Source organism: Hyperolius riggenbachi, chromosome 10 (genome assembly GCF_040937935.1).
Source record: "Hyperolius riggenbachi isolate aHypRig1 chromosome 10, aHypRig1.pri, whole genome shotgun sequence".
NCBI lineage: Eukaryota > Metazoa > Chordata > Amphibia > Anura > Hyperoliidae > Hyperolius > Hyperolius riggenbachi.
Genome location: NC_090655.1, coordinates 238065316 through 238085186, shown reverse-complemented (window position 1 = coordinate 238085186; position 19871 = coordinate 238065316). Strand labels below are relative to the sequence as shown.

Here is a 19871-nt window from a genome sequence, read left to right as displayed (position 1 = left end):
CCTGAGCGGGACCGGGAGAGGAGAGGGAAGTCTCATTAGGACTCAGAGCCTTCCTTCTCCTTAGGTGAGAATCTGACTTTTGTTTTTATAGGTCGGGTAACATTGACTTAAAAACGATTAAAAATCGGAATCGCATGTAGTGTGCAAGAGGCCTTAATTGATACTGCATGCTGTGTTTTTTCTATGTTTTTCTTTTGATAGCATCCAGGAAAAATCGGAATCGAAAATCGGATTTGCAGTGTGCAGGGAGCCTAAAAACTGGAAATTGGAATCGCATGTGAAAATCGTTTAAAAATCGTAAATCGGAATCACATTTAGTGTGCAAGAGGCCTAACAACAGACTTACTCCTCCCATGATGCACACGTATGCATTTAGTCATGTCCATCACCAGAATACTTTCAGATTCGAGAAACAGACTTGACTACTTTCACATTTCTATTGTTCCGCGATCTTCCTTGGAGTCATACAGGAATTCATCTGCTAACATCCCACACTCTCTGGGAAACATTTTTTTCACACCATCAAATAAATCAATTACACTTTAACTCAACAATGCTATTATGACACCTTGAAAAAAGAAAATTCATAAAGGAAAAAATGTTAACAAATAATGAAAAATAATGCAATATATCTGACAATGTATTGCACACCACTCTCCATCTTCCCAACACTTTCACACCTTCACACCCCATACCACCCTCCGAGATATGTACTGCTGTAGTGGAGGTTAGGAATCTCACATATGAGATCCTACTGAGGAATTTTCAAGCTTTTCCCAAACCGTGACCCAGAAAACATCCCAGGGATGACAAAGGATTCTATACTTATTAAGAGCATTATAACTTCTGTCTGTCAGTTCTTCCATTGGTTTTACCTCCAGATTTATGAGTATGACTTCTTTTGGACAGTGGCCCAGCCTGCTCCTTACAAATGGGCATAATTAGACTGATGATGTTTTCCCTGTGTGCTCTCCTTATGAAAAATCACCTGCCTCTCTCTCCTTCCAGCCCCCAGTGCCTGAAAAATGTCAGACTGTGTGTAATGTACCTCACAGGACGCATTCTCGATCCATTTGTCTTCTTTTATGTATAGCTACATAGATGTGTGCTGGACTGGTTAGTTTAATAGAGGAATTGGAGGATGAGAAGGATGGCTAGAAAGGTAGATTAGATGGACGGAGAGATGTTATTTGATAAGATCTTTTTGTGCATCAATAAAAATGTAAATTCTTTAATATTCATTGAGTGTATGTTTTTTTTTTACTATTGGATGACAGCAAACTAATGCTAGAGACATATTCTGTAACACGTGTGACCCTTTCATGTTCTTGGAGATGCCACCACCAAGTAAACTGGACATATTACCTGTTGGGACGCATGGCACACGCCAGTTATTCTCTTCTAGGAGAGCAGCATCTCCAGAGAGTGGTTTTCAGCAGGCCCAGCTAAAGGGGAGGGAGCAGGAGAGGGTGACAAAAAGGGCCTAAGGCAGGGGCAAGACTGGAGGAGGAGTGACTTCAATGAAAGGGTGCCTCCTGTGGGAAGATGGACACCACAATGGAACATCCAATTCCTTTTCTCCATCGATTGCCTCTATGATGAGAAGTCTGAAAAACCCTGAAATCAGACTTAGACCACACACACAAGGTAACCTGGACAATGTTGTAGGCCATGGTGGGTGTCCAGTAGCCTTCCTGCCATCTTCTCTGAGTTCTGCTGCAACCTTACCTTACCAAACAATGCCAGCTAGCACCAGATAAGTTACCACCATTATGCAGCGTTACCAGACCGTGAATGAGTATGCAAGTGACAGCTTTGGCTAAATTAGTGATTACCATAGCCAAAGATAGGTGTAACTGGAATTATTATTTCGTATTTATATAGCACTTACATCTTCCGCGGTGCTGTTCAGATTATATTGTATTGTCACTTAACTGTCCTACAGAGGGGCTCACAATCTAATCCCTACCATAGTCATATCTATATTTATGTATCGTAGTCCAGGGCCCATTTAGGGGAAGCCAATTAACTTATCTGTACTGTATGTTTTTGGGAAGTGGAAGGAAACCAGAGTGACTGGAGGAAACCCACGCAGACACGGGAATATACAAACTGTGCAGATAGTGATTTGGCTGGGATTCGAACTGGGGGCCCAGCACTGCAAGGCAAGAGTTCTAACCACTACGCCACTGTGCAACTTTACCTAAAGTGTACGTTACATCAATAGTAAAACAAATGTGAGCTAATGGCTATCGGGTTTATTTCTCCCACAATGCATCACTTCAGGGCAACACAGGACCAAAAACTCCACTGCTGATATATCTATGCCGAGTACAAACTTGTCTTCCTAAAACACACCCTTATTTCAAAGTATTGACCTTGCAACAAGTTATCCCTCATAATGCATCACTTCCGGGGCAGTGAACGAATATGCAAAACTGCTATCCCTCTACAGAAATCCGAGTGCTTCTGGTTCTCCATGATATCCCTGAGTACACTAACACCTATAAACAGGTGCACAATACAGGCGGAGTCCCAAGCACTCACAGCGCCTGGGATCACCACCTGCAAACTACACCCAGGCAGCATCCCCAAATGCTCTCATCACTTTGCCCCGTCAAAGGGCTAACTCCAACTACCTAAAGCTGATTAGTCAGCAAACGCTGGATTTATACTTTTTGTGCACCTAGACCAGGTATGTCAAACCGGTCCTACGAGGGCAGAGATCCTCACACATTTTTGATACAGCTCAAATGAATTGATGGGTCTGAATGAGGAAAGGTGTGGTCTAAAAGGTAGAACACATTCCTCTCTTTTTCAGTCCATCCTAAACACTGGCATGGATCTGGCCCTCCAGGCCTGGAGTTCGACACATTGTTGGACTATTATATAAAATAGATGAACCAACTATGGAGAATACTAAACTCAATTAAGCGTCAGTTCTCCTGGACAACCTGATAATAAAGATTAAATATGTTTGACACCCCCGTTTTCAGGGTGTCGTTGGGTAAACTGAAATAGTGTAAGAAATATAATTAGAGGAACATATATATGCATATCTTATGGTATATGGCTAATATAACTGTTTGCATTATTATCTCATGGGCAGTGTGTGTTTAATAATCCTATTATATCTGGTGTGCTGTGAATTATAATAACCTTATGACTTTCAGTTAAACTGAATGGTCACCTTTAACCTACTAAGAAAGAACTGCTTGTGAACTGTGAAATACCCTTTCACCCAAGAAGAATAAACTGTTGGTGAACTCTGTAGAATAAGAACTTTCACCTAGTAAAAGTATGAACTCTGAACGACCTATCAACTGTGTATAAACCCTGGAGTCGTAAATTTCAAGTTGGCTCCATCCAAGGCCAACTCCCCCTCACATGGATGGGACATGTGTAGATATGTCTGGCCTTTTGGTGACCCTGAAGGGACAAATAGTATAAATATGGCCTTGAAAAGCTCAGTTGGGATCATCAGAGAAACCCTATATATCGTATGGCTTAGAATGGGATTTAAATCTCAGGGTCGTGGGTTCGGACACCCAGGAAGGAGAGTTTGGTAAAATATCTTTTTAATTCATGTACTTCAGATGACCAAAGCTGTTAGATATTTATTATGTTACTTCAATATTTCTGATAACATTGTTCTATGTAATTTTGTATATTGCTTGTATATAACAAGAATACATTTTTATACAAAAGGATCTACGTCTAAGACTATTATTTCAATGGAGATATCTGTGATACTACAAATACATTATTGTTGGTATGACAGTGGCTATACAGCCCATCTGACCCACTCCAGGAGAACCGACGCTTAATTGAGTTTAGTATTCTCCATAGTTAGTTCATCTATTTTATATAATAGTCCAACAACATGTGACCTAGACCAAGTATGTTGGTGCTTCCCTTTCTTGTGCTACAGCGCCCCTCCCATTCCATGTGCAGCCCCCTCTTCCATGTGTATTATCCATGTACAGCAGTCCCCTCCCATTCCATTTGCAGCCCCTCTTCCATGAGTATCATCCGTGTGCAGCAGCCCCCTCTCTTTCATGCACAGCTCCCTCCCACCAGTTTCCTTTTTCATGTGTAGCTCTCTATTATCAGCCTCCTCTTTCATGTCCAGCTGCCCCTTGGCCTCCAACCTCCCAAGGCCCTGGGCCTTTGTGGCCTTTCAGTGATAGTATTAGATCCGCCAGTTCAAATTTGCTTTCTGTGCCAAATGATAATGTGCTCATTCAGCGAGAGGGGGAACGGGGTAAGATGGTCTGTATAAAAGTGGGTGTGGCTACTCATAGCAAGCGGCACCCAGGCATGGGCTTTTGAGTAGAAAGCCACTCGAATTCAAAATTGTAATGCAGCTTGATTAAGGCAGGTGTGAGCATGGGAGACGAGGGGTTACTTTCCCAGAAGTCCGTCGGGCTCCTGTGCCGCTATGTGTATTAACTCCATTCGCATGCAACCTATGGGATGCACTTCCTCCTTCAAGCCAAAAGGAGGAAATGCGGTAGTGAGTCATGGAACGTGTCCCATAGTTTACATGCGAGTGGAGTGATACGCATAGTGGCATAGGAGCCCGATGGACTTCTAGGTAAGTAACCCATCGTCTCCCATGCTCACACCTGCCTTAATCAAGCTGCATTATAATTTTGAATTCTAGTGGCTTTCTACTCGAGAGGCCATCTCTGGTGACAGCACCGCCCTCTAGGGCTTTAGTTTGAAATATCCCTCATTGTAATGCCTCTGTTATAGTGTTTCCCCGCTATGATGCCGCCTGTTAGTGCACTCCTCTTTATAGTGCCTACTTATAATCCCTCTTCAGATTTATAGTGTGAGTGCAGTACAGAAAGAGTAGTATATGTGTGGTGTGAGTGCAGTGCAGGGTGTGTACATGTATAGTGTGAGTGCAGTGCAGGGTGTGTACATGTATAGTGTGAGTGCAGTGCAGGGTGTGTACATGTATAGTGTGAGTGTAGTGCAGAGTGAGTAGTATATGTGTGGTGTGAGGGCAGTGCAGGGTGTGTACATGTATAGTGTGACTAGTGCAGAGTGAGTAGTATATGTGTGGTGTGAGTGTAGTGCAGGGTGTATAGATGTATAGTGTGAGGGCAGTACATAGTGAGTAGTGTATGTGTGGTGTGAGGGCAGTGCAGGGTGTGTAGATGTATAGTGTGAGTGCAGTGCAGAGTGAGTAGTATATGTGTGGTGTGAGGGCAGTGCAGGGTGTGTAGATGTATAGTGTGAGTGCAGTGCAGAGTGAGTAGTATATGTGTGCTGTGAGGGCAGTGCAGGGTGTGTAGATGTATAGCGTGAGGGCAGTGCAGGGTGTGTAGATGTATAGTGTGATGGCAGTGCAGGGTGTGTACATGTATAGTGTGAGGGCAGTGCAGAGTGAGCAGTGTATGTGTGGTGTGAGGGCAGTGCAGGGTGTGTACATGTATAGTGTGAGGGCAGTGCAGGGTGTGTACATGTATAGTGTGAGCAGTGAGAGCAGTGCAGAGTGAGTAGATGTATAGTGTGAGAGCAGTGCAGAGTGTGTAGCTGTATAGTGTGAGTGTAGTGCAGAGTGAGCAGTGTATGTGTGAGTGTAGTGCAGGGTGTATAGATGTATAGTGTGAGAGCAGTGCAGAGTGTGTAGATGTATAGTGTGAGTGTAGTACAGAGTGAGTAGTATATGTGTGGTGAGAGGGCAGTGCAGAGTGTGTATATGTATAGTGTGAGTGTAGTGCAGAGTGAGTAGTATATGTGTGGTGTCAGGGCAGTGCAGGGTGTGTACATGTATGGTGTGAGTGTAGTACAAAGTGAGTAGTATATGTATAGTGTGATGGCAGTGCAGGGTGTGTACATGTATAGTGTGAGGGCAGTGCAGAGTGAGCAGTGTATGTGTGGTGTGAGGGCAGTGCAGGGTGTGTACATGTATAGTGTGAGGGCAGTGCAGGGTGTGTACATGTATAGTGTGAGCAGTGAGAGCAGTGCAGAGTGAGTAGATGTATAGTGTGAGAGCAGTGCAGAGTGTGTAGCTGTATAGTGTGAGTGTAGTGCAGAGTGAGCAGTGTATGTGTGAGTGTAGTGCAGGGTGTATAGATGTATAGTGTGAGAGCAGTGCAGAGTGTGTAGATGTATAGTGTGAGTGTAGTACAGAGTGAGTAGTATATGTGTGGTGAGAGGGCAGTGCAGAGTGTGTATATGTATAGTGTGAGTGTAGTGCAGAGTGAGTAGTATATGTGTGGTGTCAGGGCAGTGCAGGGTGTGTACATGTATGGTGTGAGTGTAGTACAAAGTGAGTAGTATATGTGTGGTGTGAGGGCAGTGCAGGGTGTGTACATGTATAGTGTAAGTGTAGTGCAGAGTGCGTAGTATATGTGTGGTAAGAGGGCAGTGCAGGGTGTATAGATGTATAGTGTGGGGGCAGTGCAGAATGAGTAGTGTATGTGTGGTGTGAGGGCAGTGCAGGGTGTGTACATGTATAGTGTGAGTGCAGAGTAAGTAGTATATGTGTGGTGAGAGGGCAGTGCAGGGTGTGTACATGTATAGTGTGAGGGCAGTGCAGGGTGTGTACATGTATAGTGTGAGGGCAGTGCAGGGTGTGTACATGTATAGTGTGAGGGCAGTGCAGGGTGTGTACATGTATAGTGTGAGGGCAGTGCAGAGTGAGTAGTATACAGTGGGTTGCAAAAGTATTCGGCCCCCTTGAAGTTTTCCACATTTTGTCACATTACTGCCACAAACATGAATCAATTTTATTGGAATTCCACATGAAAGACCAACACAAAGTGGTGCACACATGAGAAGTGGAACAAAAATCATACATGATTCCAAACATTTTTTACAAATAAATAACTGCAAAGTGGTGTGTGCATAATTATTCGGCCCCCTTTGATCTGCGTGCAGTCAGTTGCCTATAGACATTGCCTGATGAGTGCTAATGACTAAATAGGTGAACAGAGGCGCCAGAAGGATAAAAGTACATAAAATTTTTAAAAAATTGCTGGGAGGAAGTGGTGGACTCGCCTCCGTTAAAGCAGACACCAAGGACTGTAAATGTATAGATATACACATTTATTGAAAATACCCCAAAGATGCAACGCGTTTCTAATCTCCTCACCTGCCTAATGAGTGGTTACCTAGGTGGTAACCCGTGTTTGTGAGTATTACCATCTAACTGTTTCATTTATCCAATCAATTTTGACATACTACACCATATTGGGCTCTCGATTTCTCTTCAACTTTAATGACTAAATAGAGTGCACATGTGTGTAATCTAATGTAAGTACAAATACAGCTGCTCTGTGAGGGCCTCAGAGGTTGTCTAAGAGAATATTGGGAGCAACAACATCGTGAAGTCCAAAGAACACACAAGACAGCTCAGGGATCAAGTTATTGAGAAATTTAAAGCAGGCTTAGGCTACAAAAAGATTTCCAAAGCCTTAAACATCCCACGGAGCACTGTTCAAGCGATCATTCAGAAATGGAAGGAGTATGGAACAACTGTAAACCTACCAAGACAAGGCCATCCACCTAAACTCCCAGGCCAAACAAGGAGAGCGCTGATCAGAAATGCAGTCAAGAGGCCCATGGTGACTCTGGACGAGCTGCAGAGATCTACAGCTCAGGTGGGAGACTCTGTCCATAGGACAACTATTAGTCATGCACTGTACAAAGTTGGCCTTTATGGAAGAGTGGCAAGAAGAAAGGCATTGTTAACAGAAAGCATAAGAAGTCCCGTTTGCAGTTTGCCACAAGCCATGTGGGGGACACAGCAACCATGTGGAAGAAGGTGCTCTGGTCAGATGAGACCAAAATGGAACTTTTTGGCCAAAATGCAAAACGCTATGTGTGGCAGAAAACTAACGCTGCTCATCACTCTGAACACACCATCCCCATTGTCAAATATGGTGGTGGCAACATGCTCGGGGGGTGCTTCTCTTCAGCAGGGACAGGTAAGCTGGTCAGAGTTGATGGGAAGATGGATGGAGCCAAATACAGGGCAAACTTGGAAGAAAACCTCTTGGAGACTGCAAAAGACTTGTAACTGGGGCGGAGGTTCACCTTCCAGCAGGACAATGACCATAAACATAAATCCAGGGCAACAATGGAATGGTTTAAAACAAAACATATCTATGTGTTAGAATGGCCCAGTCAAAGTCCAGATCTAAATCCAATCGAGAATCTGTGGCAAGATCTGAAAACTGCTGTTCACAAACGCAGTCCATCTAAACTGACTGAGCTGGAGCTGTTTTGCAAAGAAGAATGGGCAAGGATTTCAGTCTCTAGATATGCAAAGCTGGTAGAGACATACCCTAAAAGACTGGCAGCTGTAATTGCAGCAAAAGGTGGTTCTACAAAGTATTGATTCAGGGGGCCGAATAATTACGCACACCCCACTTTGCAGTTATTTATTTGTAAAAAATGTTTGGAATGATTTATGATTTTCGATCCACTTCTAGTTCTCACATGTACACCACTTTGTATTGGTCTTTCACGTGGAATTCCAATAAAATTGATGCATGTTTGTGGCAGTAATGTGACAAAATTTGGAAAACTTCAAAGGGGCCGAATACTTTTGCAACCCACTGTATGTGTGGTGTGAGGGCAGTGCAGGGTGTGTAGATGTATAGTGTGAGTGCAGTGCAGAGTGAGTAGTGTATGTGTGGTGAGAGGGCAGTGCAGGGAGTGTAGATGTATAGTGTGAGTGCAGTGCAGAGTGAGTAGTATATGTGTGGTGTGTGGGCAGTGCAGAGAGTGTACATGTATAGTGTGAGTGCAGTGCAGAGTGAGCAGTGTATGTGTGGTGTGAGGGCAGTGCAGGGTGTGTAGATGTATAGTGTGAGTGTAGTGCAGAGTGAGCAGTATATGTGTGGTGAGAGGGCAATGCAGGGTGTGTACATGTATAGTGTGAGTGCAGTGCAGAGTGAGCAGTATATGTGTGGTGTGAGGGCAGTGCAGGGTGTGTACATGTATAGTGTGAGTGTAGTACAGAGTAAATAGTATATGTGTGGTGTGAGGGCAGTGTAGAATGTGTGTAGCTGTATAGTGTGAATGCAGTGCAGAGTGAGTAGATGTATAAATTGAGTGCAGTAGTGCAGAGTGAGTAGTATATGTGTGGTGTAAGGGCAGTGTAGGGTGTGTACATGTATAGAGTGAGTGCAGTGCAGGGTGTGTACATGTATAGTGTGAGTGTAGTACAGAGTGAGTAGTATTTGGGTGGTGTGAGGGCAGTGCAGAGTGTGTAGCTGTATAGTGTGAGTGCAGTGCAGAGTGAGTAGTATATGTGTGGTGAAAGGGCAGTGCAGAATGTGTAGATGTATAGTGTGAGTGTAGTACAGAGTGAGTATAGTATATGTGTGGTGTGAGGGCAGTGCAGGGTGTGTACATGTATAGTGTGAGAGCGTTGCAGTGCAAGGTGAGATGTATGAGATGTATAGTGTGAGTGCAGTGCAAGGTGAGATGTATAGTGTGAGTGCAGTGCAAGGTGAGATGTATAGTGTGAGTGCATAGCAAGGTGAGATGTATAGTGTGATGCAGAGCAGTGCAAGGTGAGATGTATAGTGTGAGTGCGGTGCAGTGCAGTGCAAGGTGAGATGTATAGTGTAAGTGCAGTGCTAGGTGAGATGTATAGTGTGAGTGCATAGCAAGGTGAGATGTATAGTGTGATGCAGAGCAGTGCAAGGTGAGATGTATAGTGTGAGTGCGGTGCAGTGCAAGTTGAGATGTATAGTGTGAGTGCAGAGCAGTGCAAGGTGAGATGTATAGTGTGATGCAGAGCAGTGCAAGGTGAGATGTATAGTGTGAGTGCGGAGCAGTGCAAGGCGAGATGTATAGTGTGAGTGCAGAGCAGTGCAAGGTGAGATGTATAGTGCGGTGCAGTGCAAGGTGAGACGTATAGTGTGAATGCGGTGCAGTGCAAGGTGAGATGTATAGTGTGAGTGCAGTGCAAGGTGAGATGTATAGTGTGAGTGCAGAGCAGTGCAAGGTGAGATGTATAGTGTGAGTGCAGTGCAAGGTGAGATGTATAGTGTGAGTGCAGTGCAAGGTGAGATGTATAGTGTGAGTGCAGTGCAAGGTGAGATGTATAGTGTGAGTGCAGAGCAGTGCAAGGTGAGATGTATAGTGTGAGTGCAGTGCAAGGTGAGATGTATAGTGTGAGTGCAGTGCAAGGTGAGATGTATAGTGTGAGTGCAGAGCAGTGCAAGGTGAGATGTATAGTGTGAGTGCAGTGCAAGGTGAGATGTATAGTGTGAGTGCAGTGCAAGGTGAGATGTATAGTGTGAGTGCGGTGCAGTGCAAGGTGAGATGTATAGTGAGTGGAGTGCAGTGCAGTGCAAGGTGAGATGTATAGTGTGAGTGCAGAGCAGTGCAAGGTGAGATGTATAGTGTGAGTGCAGTGCAAGGTGAGATGTATAGTGTGAGTGCAGAGCAGTGCAAGGTGAGATGTATAGTGTGAGTGCAGTGCAAGGTGAGATGTATAGTGTGAGTGCAGTGCAAGGTGAGATGTATAGTGTGAGTGCAGTGCAAGGTGAGATGTATAGTGTGAGTGCAGAGCAGTGCAAGGTGAGATGTATAGTGTGAGTGCAGTGCAAGGTGAGATGTATAGTGTGAGTGCAGTGCAAGGTGAGATGTATAGTGTGAGTGCGGTGCAGTGCAAGGTGAGATGTATAGTGAGTGGAGTGCAGTGCAGTGCAAGGTGAGATGTATAGTGTGAGTGCAGAGCAGTGCAAGGTGAGATGTATAGTGAGTGCAGTGCAGTGCAAGGTGAGATGTATAGTGTGAGTGCAGAGCAGTGCAGGGTAAGATGTATAGTGAGTGCAGTGCAGTTCAAGGTGAGATGTATAGTGTGAGTGCGGTGCAGTGCAAGGTGAGATGTATAGTGTGAGTGCAGAGCAGTGCTGGGTAAGATGTATAGTGTGAGTGCAGAGCAGTGCTGGGTAAGATGTATAGTGTGAGTGCAGAGCAGTGCAGGGTAAGATGTATAGTGTGAGCGCGGTGCAGTGCAAGGTGAGATGTATAGTGTGAGTGCAGAGCAGTGCAAGGTGAGATGTATAGTGTGAGTGCGGTGCAGTGCAAGGTGAAATGTATAGTGTGAGTGCGGTGCAGTGCAAGGTGAGATGTATAGTGTGAGCGCGGTGCAGTGCAAGGTGAGATGTATAGTGTGAGTGCAGAGCAGTGCTGGGTAAGATGTATAGTGTGAGTGCAGAGCAGTGCTGGGTAAGATGTATAGTGTGAGTGCAGAGCAGTGCAGGGTAAGATGTATAGTGTGAGCGCGGTGCAGTGCAAGGTGAGATGTATAGTGTGAGTGCAGAGCAGTGCTGGGTAAGATGTATAGTGTGAGTGCAGATCAGTGCTGGGTAAGATGTATAGTGTGAATGCAGAGCAGTGCTGGGTAAGATGTATAGTGTGAGTGCAGAGCAGTGCAAGGTGAGATGTATAGTGTGAGTGCGGTGCAGTGCAGGGTAAGATGTATAGTGTGAGCGCGGTGCAGTGCAAGGTGAGATGTATAGTGTGAGTGCAGAGCAGTGCAGGGTAAGATGTATAGTGTGAGCGCGGTGCAGTGCAAGGTGAGATGTATAGTGTGAGTGCAGAGCAGTGTTGGGTAAGATGTATAGTGTGAGTGCGGTGCAGTGCAAGGTGAGATGTATAGTGTGAGTGCGGTGCAGTGCAAGGTGAGATGTATAGTGTGAGTGCAGAGCAGTGCAGGGTGAGATGTATAGTGTGAGTGCAATGCAAGGTGAAATGTATAATGTGAGTGCGGTGCAGTGCAAGGTGAAACGTATAGTGTGAGTGCAATACAAGGTGACTTATAGTGTGAGCGCAATGCAAGGCGAGATGTATTGTGTGAGTGCAGTGCAAATTGAGACCAGGTTTGTCATACTAGGCTATGTCTTTGCAGACTTCAGTGGTCCAGCTTTGGTGATCTGTGCCCCCTGCAGTCTCAGATTTCTGCTCTTAGCTACCAGGAGAGGAACTATGGATGGAGAATTAACTCTCAATTCGACCCTAGATGTGTTCATAGGTGAATTGAGAGTTAATTGTCCATCCATAGTATTGACAGCACATGTGGCGGTGGATGAGGTGCCTTTTTTGGACACCATGGTGTATAGGTCTGGCGATAGGTTGTCTACAGACCTGTACACCAAACCAACTGATCGTAATTCTGTGTTGGAATATAAGAGTTTTCATCCACAGCACATTAACCACTTAAGGACCACAGTCTTTTCGCCCCTTAAGGACCAGAGCCTTTTTCTCCATTAAGACCACTGCAGCTTTCACGGTTTATTGCTCGGTCATACAACCTACCACCTAAAGGAATTTTACCTCCTTTTCTTGTCACTAATACAGCTTTCTTTTGCTGCTATTTGATTGCTGCTGCGAGTTTTAGTTTTTATTATATTCATCAAAAAAGACATGAATTTTGGCAAAAAAATGACTTTTTTACCTTGCTGTGCTGACATTTTTCAAATAAAGTAAAATTTCCTATACATTTGAGCGCGAAAGTTATTCTGCTACATGTCTTTGATAAAAAAAAAAACATTGAGTGTATATTTATTGGATTGGGTAAAAGTTATAGTGTTTACAAACTATGGTGCCAAAAGTGAATTTTCCCATTTTCAAGCATCTCTGACTTTTCTGCGCACCTGTCAGGATTCATGAGGGGCTAAAATTCCAGGATAGTACAAATACCCCCCAAATGACCCCATTTTGGAAAGAAGACATCCCAAAGTATTCAGTGAGAGGCATGGTGAGTTCATAGAAGATTTTATTTTTTGTCACAAGTTAGCGGAAAATGACACTGTGAAAAAAAAAAAAAAAAGTTTCCATTTCTTCTAACTTACGACAAAAAAAAAATTAAATCTGCCACGGACTCACTATGCTCCTCTCTGAATACCTTGAAGTGTCTACTTTCCAAAATGGGGTCATTTGTGGGGTGTGTTCACTGTCCTGGCATTTTGGGGGGTGCCTAATTGTAAGCACCCCTGTAAAGCCTAAAGATGCTCATTGGACTTTGGGCCCCTTAGCGCAGTTAGGCTGCAAAAAAGTGCCACACATGTGGAATTGCCGTACTCAGGAGAAGTAGTATAATGTGTTTTGGGGTGTATTTTTACACATACCCATGCTGGGTGGGAGAAATATCTCCGTAAATGACAATTGTTTTATTTTTTTTGCACACAATTGTCTATTTATAGAGATATTTCTCCCACTCAGCATGGGTATGTGGAAAAATACACCCCAAAACACATTATACTACTTCTCCTGAGTACGGCAATACCACATGTGTGGCACTTTTTTGCACCCCAACTGCGCTAAGGGGCCCAAAGTTCAATGAGTACCTTTAGGATTTCACAGGTCATTTTGAGAAATTTCGTTTCAAGACTACTCCTCACGGTTTAGGGCCCCTAAAATGCCAGGACAGTATAGGAACCCCACAAATTACCCCATTTTAGAAAGAAGACACCCCAAGGTATTCCGTTAGGAGGATGGTGAGTTCATAGAAGATTTTTTTTTTGTCACAAGTTAGCGGAAATTGATTTTAATTGTTTTTTTTTCACAAAGTGTCATTTTCCGCTAACTTGGGACAAAAAATAAAATCTTCTATGAACTCACCATACTCCTAACGGAATACCTTGGGGTGTCTTCTTTCTAAAATGGGGTCATTTGTGGGGTTCCTATACTGCCCTGGCATTTTAGGGGCCCTAAACCGTGAGGAGTAGTCTTGAAACCAAATGTCGCAAAATGACCTGTGAAATCCTAAAGGTACTCATTGGACTTTGGGCCCCTTAGCGCACTTAGGGTGCAAAAAAGTGCCACACATGTGGTACCGCCGTACTCAGAAGTAGTATGTGTTTTGGGGTGTATTTTTACACATACCCATGCTGGGTGGGAGAAATATCTCTGTAAAGGACAATTGTTTGATTTTTTTTACACACAATTGTCCATTTACAGAGAGATTTCTCCCACCCAGCATGGGTATGTGTAAAAATACACCCCAAAACACAATATACTACTTCTTCTGAGTACGGCGATACCACATGTGACACTTTTTTGCAACCTAGGTGCGCTAAGGGGCCTAACGTCCTATTCACAGGTCATTTTGAGGCATTTGGATTCTAGACTACTGCTCACGGTTTAGGGCCCCTAAAATGCCAGGGCAGTATAGGAACCCCACAAGTGACCCCATTTTAGAAAGAAGACACCCCAAGGTATTCTGTTAGGAGTATGGTGAGTTCATAGAAGATTTTTTTTTTGTCACAAGTTAGCGGAAAATGACACTTTGTGAAAAAAAAAAACAATACATATCAATTTCCGCTAACTTGTGACAAAAAATAAAATCTTCTATGAACTCATCATACACCTAACAGAATACCTTGGGGTGTCTTCTTTCTAAAATGGGGTCACTTGTGGGGTTCCTATACTGCCCTGGCATTTTAGGGGCCCTAAACCGTTAGGAGTAGTCTTGAACCCAAATGTCTCAAAATGACCTGTGAAATCCTAAAGGTACTCACTGGACTTTGGGCCCCTTAGCACAGTTAGGCTGCAAAAAAGTGTCACACATGTGGTATCGCCGTACTCAGAAGAAGTAGTATAATGTGTTTTGTGGTGTATTTTTACATATAACCATGCTGGGTGGGAGAAATATCTCTGTAAATGACACATTTTTGATTTTTTTTACACACAATTGTCCATTTACAGAGAGATTTCTCCCACCCAGCATGGGTATGTGTAAAAATACACCACAAAACACATTATACTACTTCTCCTGAGTATGGCGATACCACATGTGTGACACTTTTTTGCAGCCTAGGTGCGCTAAGGGGCCCAACGTCCTATTCACAGGTCATTTTGAGGCATTTGTTTTCTAGACTACTCCTCACGGTTTAGGGCCCCTAAAATGCCAGGGCAGTATAGGAACCCCACAAGTGACCCCATTTTAGAAAGAAGACACCCCAAGGTATTCCGTTAGGGGTATGGTGAGTTCATAGAAGATTTTATTTTTTGTCACAAGTTAGTGAAAAATGACACTTTGTGAAAAAAACAATAAAAATCCAATTTCCGCTAACTTTTGACAAAAAATAAAATCTTCTATGAACTCATCATACACCTAACAGAATACCTTGGGGTGTCTTCTTTCTAAAATGGGGTCACTTGTGGGGTTCCTATACTGCCCTGGCATTTTACGGGCCCAAAACTGTGAGTAGTCTGGAAACCAAATTTCTCAAAATGACTGTTCAGGGGTATAAGCATCTGCAAATTTTGATGACAGGTGGTCTATGAGGGGGCAAATTTTGTGGAACCGGTCATAAGCAGGGTGGCCTCTTAGATGACAGGATGTTTGGGGCCTGATCTGATGGATAGGAGTGCTAGGGGGGTGACAGGAGGTGATTAATGGGTGTCTCAGGGGGCGGTTAGAGGGGAAAATAGATGCAATCAATGCACTGGGGAGGTGATCGGAAGGGGGTCTGAGGGGGATCTGAGGGTTTGGCCGAGTGATCAGGAGCCCACACGGGGCAAATTAGGGCCTGATCTGATGGGTAGGTGTGCTAGGGGGTGACAGGAGGTGATTGATGGGTGTCTCAAGGTGTGATTAGAGGGGGGAAATAGATGCAAGCAATGCACTAGCGAGGTGATCAGGGCTGGGGTCTGAGGGCGTTCTGAGGTGTGGGCGGGTGATTGGGTGCCCGCAAGGGGCAGATTAGGGTCTAATCTGATGGGTAACAGTGACAGGTGGTGATAGGGGGTGATTGATGGGTAATTAGTGGGTGTTTAGAGGAGAGAAGAGATGTAAACACTGTACTTGGGAGGTGATCTGATGTCGGATCTGCGGGCGATCTATTGGTGTGGGTGGGTGATCAGATTGCCCACAAGGGGCAGGTTAGGGGCTGATTGATGGGTGGCAGTGACAGGGGGTGATTGATGGGTGGCAGTGACAGGGGGTGATTGATAGGTGATTGACAGGTGATCAGTGGGTTATTACAGGGAATAACAGATGTAAATATTGCACTGGCGAATTGATAAGGGGGGGTCTGAGGGCAATCTGAGCGTGTGGGCGGGTGATTGGGTGCCCGCAAGGGGCAGATTAGGGTCTAATCTGATGGGTAACAGTGACAGGTGGTGATAGGGGGTGATTGATGGGTAATTAGTGGGTGTTTAGAGGAGAGAAGAGATGTAAACACTGCACTTGGGAGGTGATCGGATGTCGGATCTGCGGGCGATCTATTGGTGTGGGTGGGTGATCAGATTGCCCGCAAGGGGCAGGTTAGGGGCTGATTGATGGGTAGCAGTGACAGGGGGTGATTGACGGGTGATTGACAGGTGATCAGGGGGGATAGATGCATACAGTACACAGGGAATCTGAGGGGTGGGGGGGTGATCAGGAGGGAGTAGGGGGCAGATTAGGGACTAAAAAAAAAAAAATAGCGTTGACAGATAGTGATAGGGAGTGATTGATGGGTGATTAGGGGGGTGACTGGGTGCAAAAAGTGGTCTGGGAGGTGGGCAGGGGGGGGGGGGGGGTCTGAGGGGTGCTGTGGGCGATCAGGGGGCAGGGGGGGGGAAAATCAGTGTGCTTGGGTGCAGACTAGGGTGGCTGCAGCCTGCCCTGGTGGTCCCTCGGACACTGGGACCACCAGGGCAGGAGGCAGCCAGTATAATAGGCTTTGTATACATTACAAAGCCTATTATACATACGTGCAGCGGCGATCCGGGTGCTAGTAACCCGCCGGCGCTTCCGAACGGCCGGCGGGTTACAGCGAACGGTGGGCGAAGCCAGTCCCCGGCGGCTGATCGCGTCACGAATGACGCGATCGCCGCATAGCCACTCCCGCAGCCGCCCCCGCCGATGGGCGTATTGCGGTCGTTTGGGCCCAGCCCTTGCCGCCGCCCATCGGCTTAAGGCGGTCGGCAAGTGGTTAAGGATAATATCCCTAGTGGTCAATTGACCAGAGTAGAGAGGCTAGTGACAGATCCAGAGAAGAGAGCCATTAGGGTTCAACAGATTCAGGATAAGTTTAAGAAAAGAGGATACCCTGAAGAGGTTTTACATAGAAAAAAATAGAGTAAAAAGGAAACGGGCTATTGGCCCTAGAATACCATTTGTTACTACATATAACAGCTGGAGCAACCAAATTGGCTCAGTGATTAAAAAGCACTGGAAAATTATTCAGGATGCCTTTCCTCATATTGAGGAATTTAGGCATCCTCCTCTAATGTCATTTAAGCGGCCACCTACTATTAGGGACAAAGTAGTGAATACCTTTGAACAATCGAGAGAGTGGTGTTAGGAAGGGCACCTACCTGTGTCTCCACTGCCACATGTGTAGTCTGATCAATAAAGGAAACTGCTTTACTCACCCCTCTAGTGGCCGTAAATTCTACACGAACGGGTATTTTGATTGTAATTCGACATTTGTAGTATATCTACTAAAATGCCTATGTGGGCTAGGATATGTGGGCAAAACGACCCAACTGTTAAAAGATAGGATCACATAAAAGTGCCATTAGGAAAGGGGATGAGGATCAGGCAGTTTCCTTGCATTTTAAACAAAATGGACATTCAGTGTCACAATTGAGGGTGCAAGTAATAGACTATGCGCCCCAACATCCGAGAAGAGGTAACAGACATAAGATGCTGCTATTGAAAGAAGCTAGTTGGATCCGCAAACTAGGGACGATGGGTAGGGGAGGTCTTAATAAGGAGTACGAGTTATTACCATGCATTTAGTATACTATTTCGCGCTGTGTGTTCTTATTGTGAATGAGGTGGGTTAGTATTTAATGTTGCATTTACATTTTTGTATTTACAGGGCATCTTAGTATCCAATTGTCAGCGGAAGTTGTTTTTCCCCCTTTCCTTCCTCCCCCCGTGATTAAAGTACTGATGCTGCTGCGAGGAAGCCGGTGGTGAGTCCTTGATTTCTGGATGCAGTGTTTACGGCGCGCTGAGCTGGCTTAATAGCCGACTGTACGCATTGTTTATGTCACCATGGTGATGAGGAGCGTGTGATTCACGCCCCCTGGTGACGTCTATATCATGTAATGTAGTCACATGATGCATACAGTCACGTGACGCTAAGACGTCATTGTGACTTTCAGGAAGCGGCAGATATCGGGGAAGAATCAGCGGTGACCAGCGCAGCAGCAGGTGGTAAGGTGTGCGCATATGCGCATAAATTAGCATACATTAGCATAGTTGATTTGCGGTTTTCACTGTGGTCCGCCTGGGAACATGTAGGAGGGAGGTAGGAGGATGTGGGCTGGTCTTGGGGTATTATGGGATTTTCCCATTTACATGTTAAGACTGCAGTTTCCTATGTGGTCTGCCCCACCATTGCTGCTTTTCAATTGGTCTAAGATGCTTGCACCTGATTGGTGCTGGGGCTCATGGACACCTATTTAAAGAGTGATTGTGTGATTTATCAGTGTGACATAATCCTATTCAGCTTGAGAAAGGTCTGAGGATCGAAACAGCGGAGCTGTCGCTGAGGGGATGATGATCCTACTATTTGAATAATAAAGAGCTATTTTTACCATTGATGGTGCTGACTTGATTGGAGGAGAAACTGGTTTAAGTGTCTATCTGTGCAGAGGCACTGCAAGTCAAAGCACATCGAGTCTCCACTTTGTGGGTGCTCGCTTGACACCGAATTACTGCTCTACTACGTAGGCGCAGGCTTGCGCCTGCACAGTAGAGCGGCCCGACATCGATCGGCTATTTCCGCTTATCTCAGAGCAGAGAGCCGATACTGCACCTCTTTCTGGAGCCGGGAAGGTAAATACAGTATTTACATCCCCGCCTTTCGGAGGGCCAGAGCGAGACCGCCGTGGGACACAGGACGACGGGGGAAACCTCGATAGGATCCGGAGGCTTCCCCCACCCGAGGCGAGTACCCCCCAGGCGAACTTTTTGTCTTTACAGGTTTTCTTTAAGGCGCGCTGATTAAATAGCGCGAGTAACAGGAGGTTACTAACGCCATTTTTGTTAGTAAATCAACCCCAAGGTGAGAAAGCCTGTATGCAAGGAGAGACGGGGCCTGTGTGTGAAAGGAGTGTCAGATTAAGAATAGGCAAAAGAATTTGAACTCATTATTTTATTTGGATTAAAACACAGATCACTCGCACTAAATAAGTATGGTTGGAACTCAGACATGTTAAAGCAAAACAAGTTATAAACAGAACACACTTCATGTAACCCCACATTTCCGAAGCTTCCAGGATGAGGGACTTTGGGCCTGACGCTTGAAACCACAGTAATATTGCCGTGTGCAAGTAATTAAAGAGAACCTGTAAGAAAAAAAAAGAGCCGCTGGGGGATACTTACCTCAGGTGGGGGAAGCCTCTGGATCCTAATGAGGCTTCCCCCTTCCTCCTATGCAGGACCAGTCCAGCGCTGGCTTCCCTGAATAGCTGCAGACAGCAATATTTACCTTTGTGATCCAGCGCCGGTGCAGAACCATCTTCCCCCCTCAGGCTCCGGTGGAAATAGCCAATCCCGATCGGGTCTGCTCTCATGCGCAGGCGTCTCGCCACTGTGCAGTACAGCGCACCAGATTGTGCTTGGCTATTTCCGCAGGAGCCCGAAGGGAAGGGTGGTACAGCGCCTGCACTGAGTCCCAAAAGTAAATGTCACCACCTGCTGTGTGCGCTGGATATTGGGGGAGCCAACTCTAGATCGGGGTTACACAGGAGGACGGGGGAGCCTCATTAGGATCCAGGTAAGTACTATTATTTTCCATACAGATTCTCTAGAACGTTACCATAGTACTACATAATGCATACAAATGCATGACCTCGGAATATTTGCATCTCATTGAACTTGCCTATCAAACAACACGCAGCAAGGTTTAGGAGTTTCAGCTTCTTTTTCAAGTTGATCT

At 45.3% G+C, this 19871-nt stretch overlaps 1 protein-coding gene across 1 annotated transcript; it reads right to left on the bottom strand.

Annotated features, from left to right (window-relative positions):
* Window positions 1–2936: 2936 nt before the first annotated feature.
* Window positions 2937–19451, bottom strand: LOC137536967 (uncharacterized). The gene is given in 6 exon segments (XM_068259132.1): window positions 2937–3012; window positions 10007–10089; window positions 10091–10381; window positions 10384–10538; window positions 10541–10892; window positions 19422–19451. Coding segments are annotated over 6 exon segments (987 nt in total).
* Window positions 19452–19871: the final 420 nt, after the last annotated feature.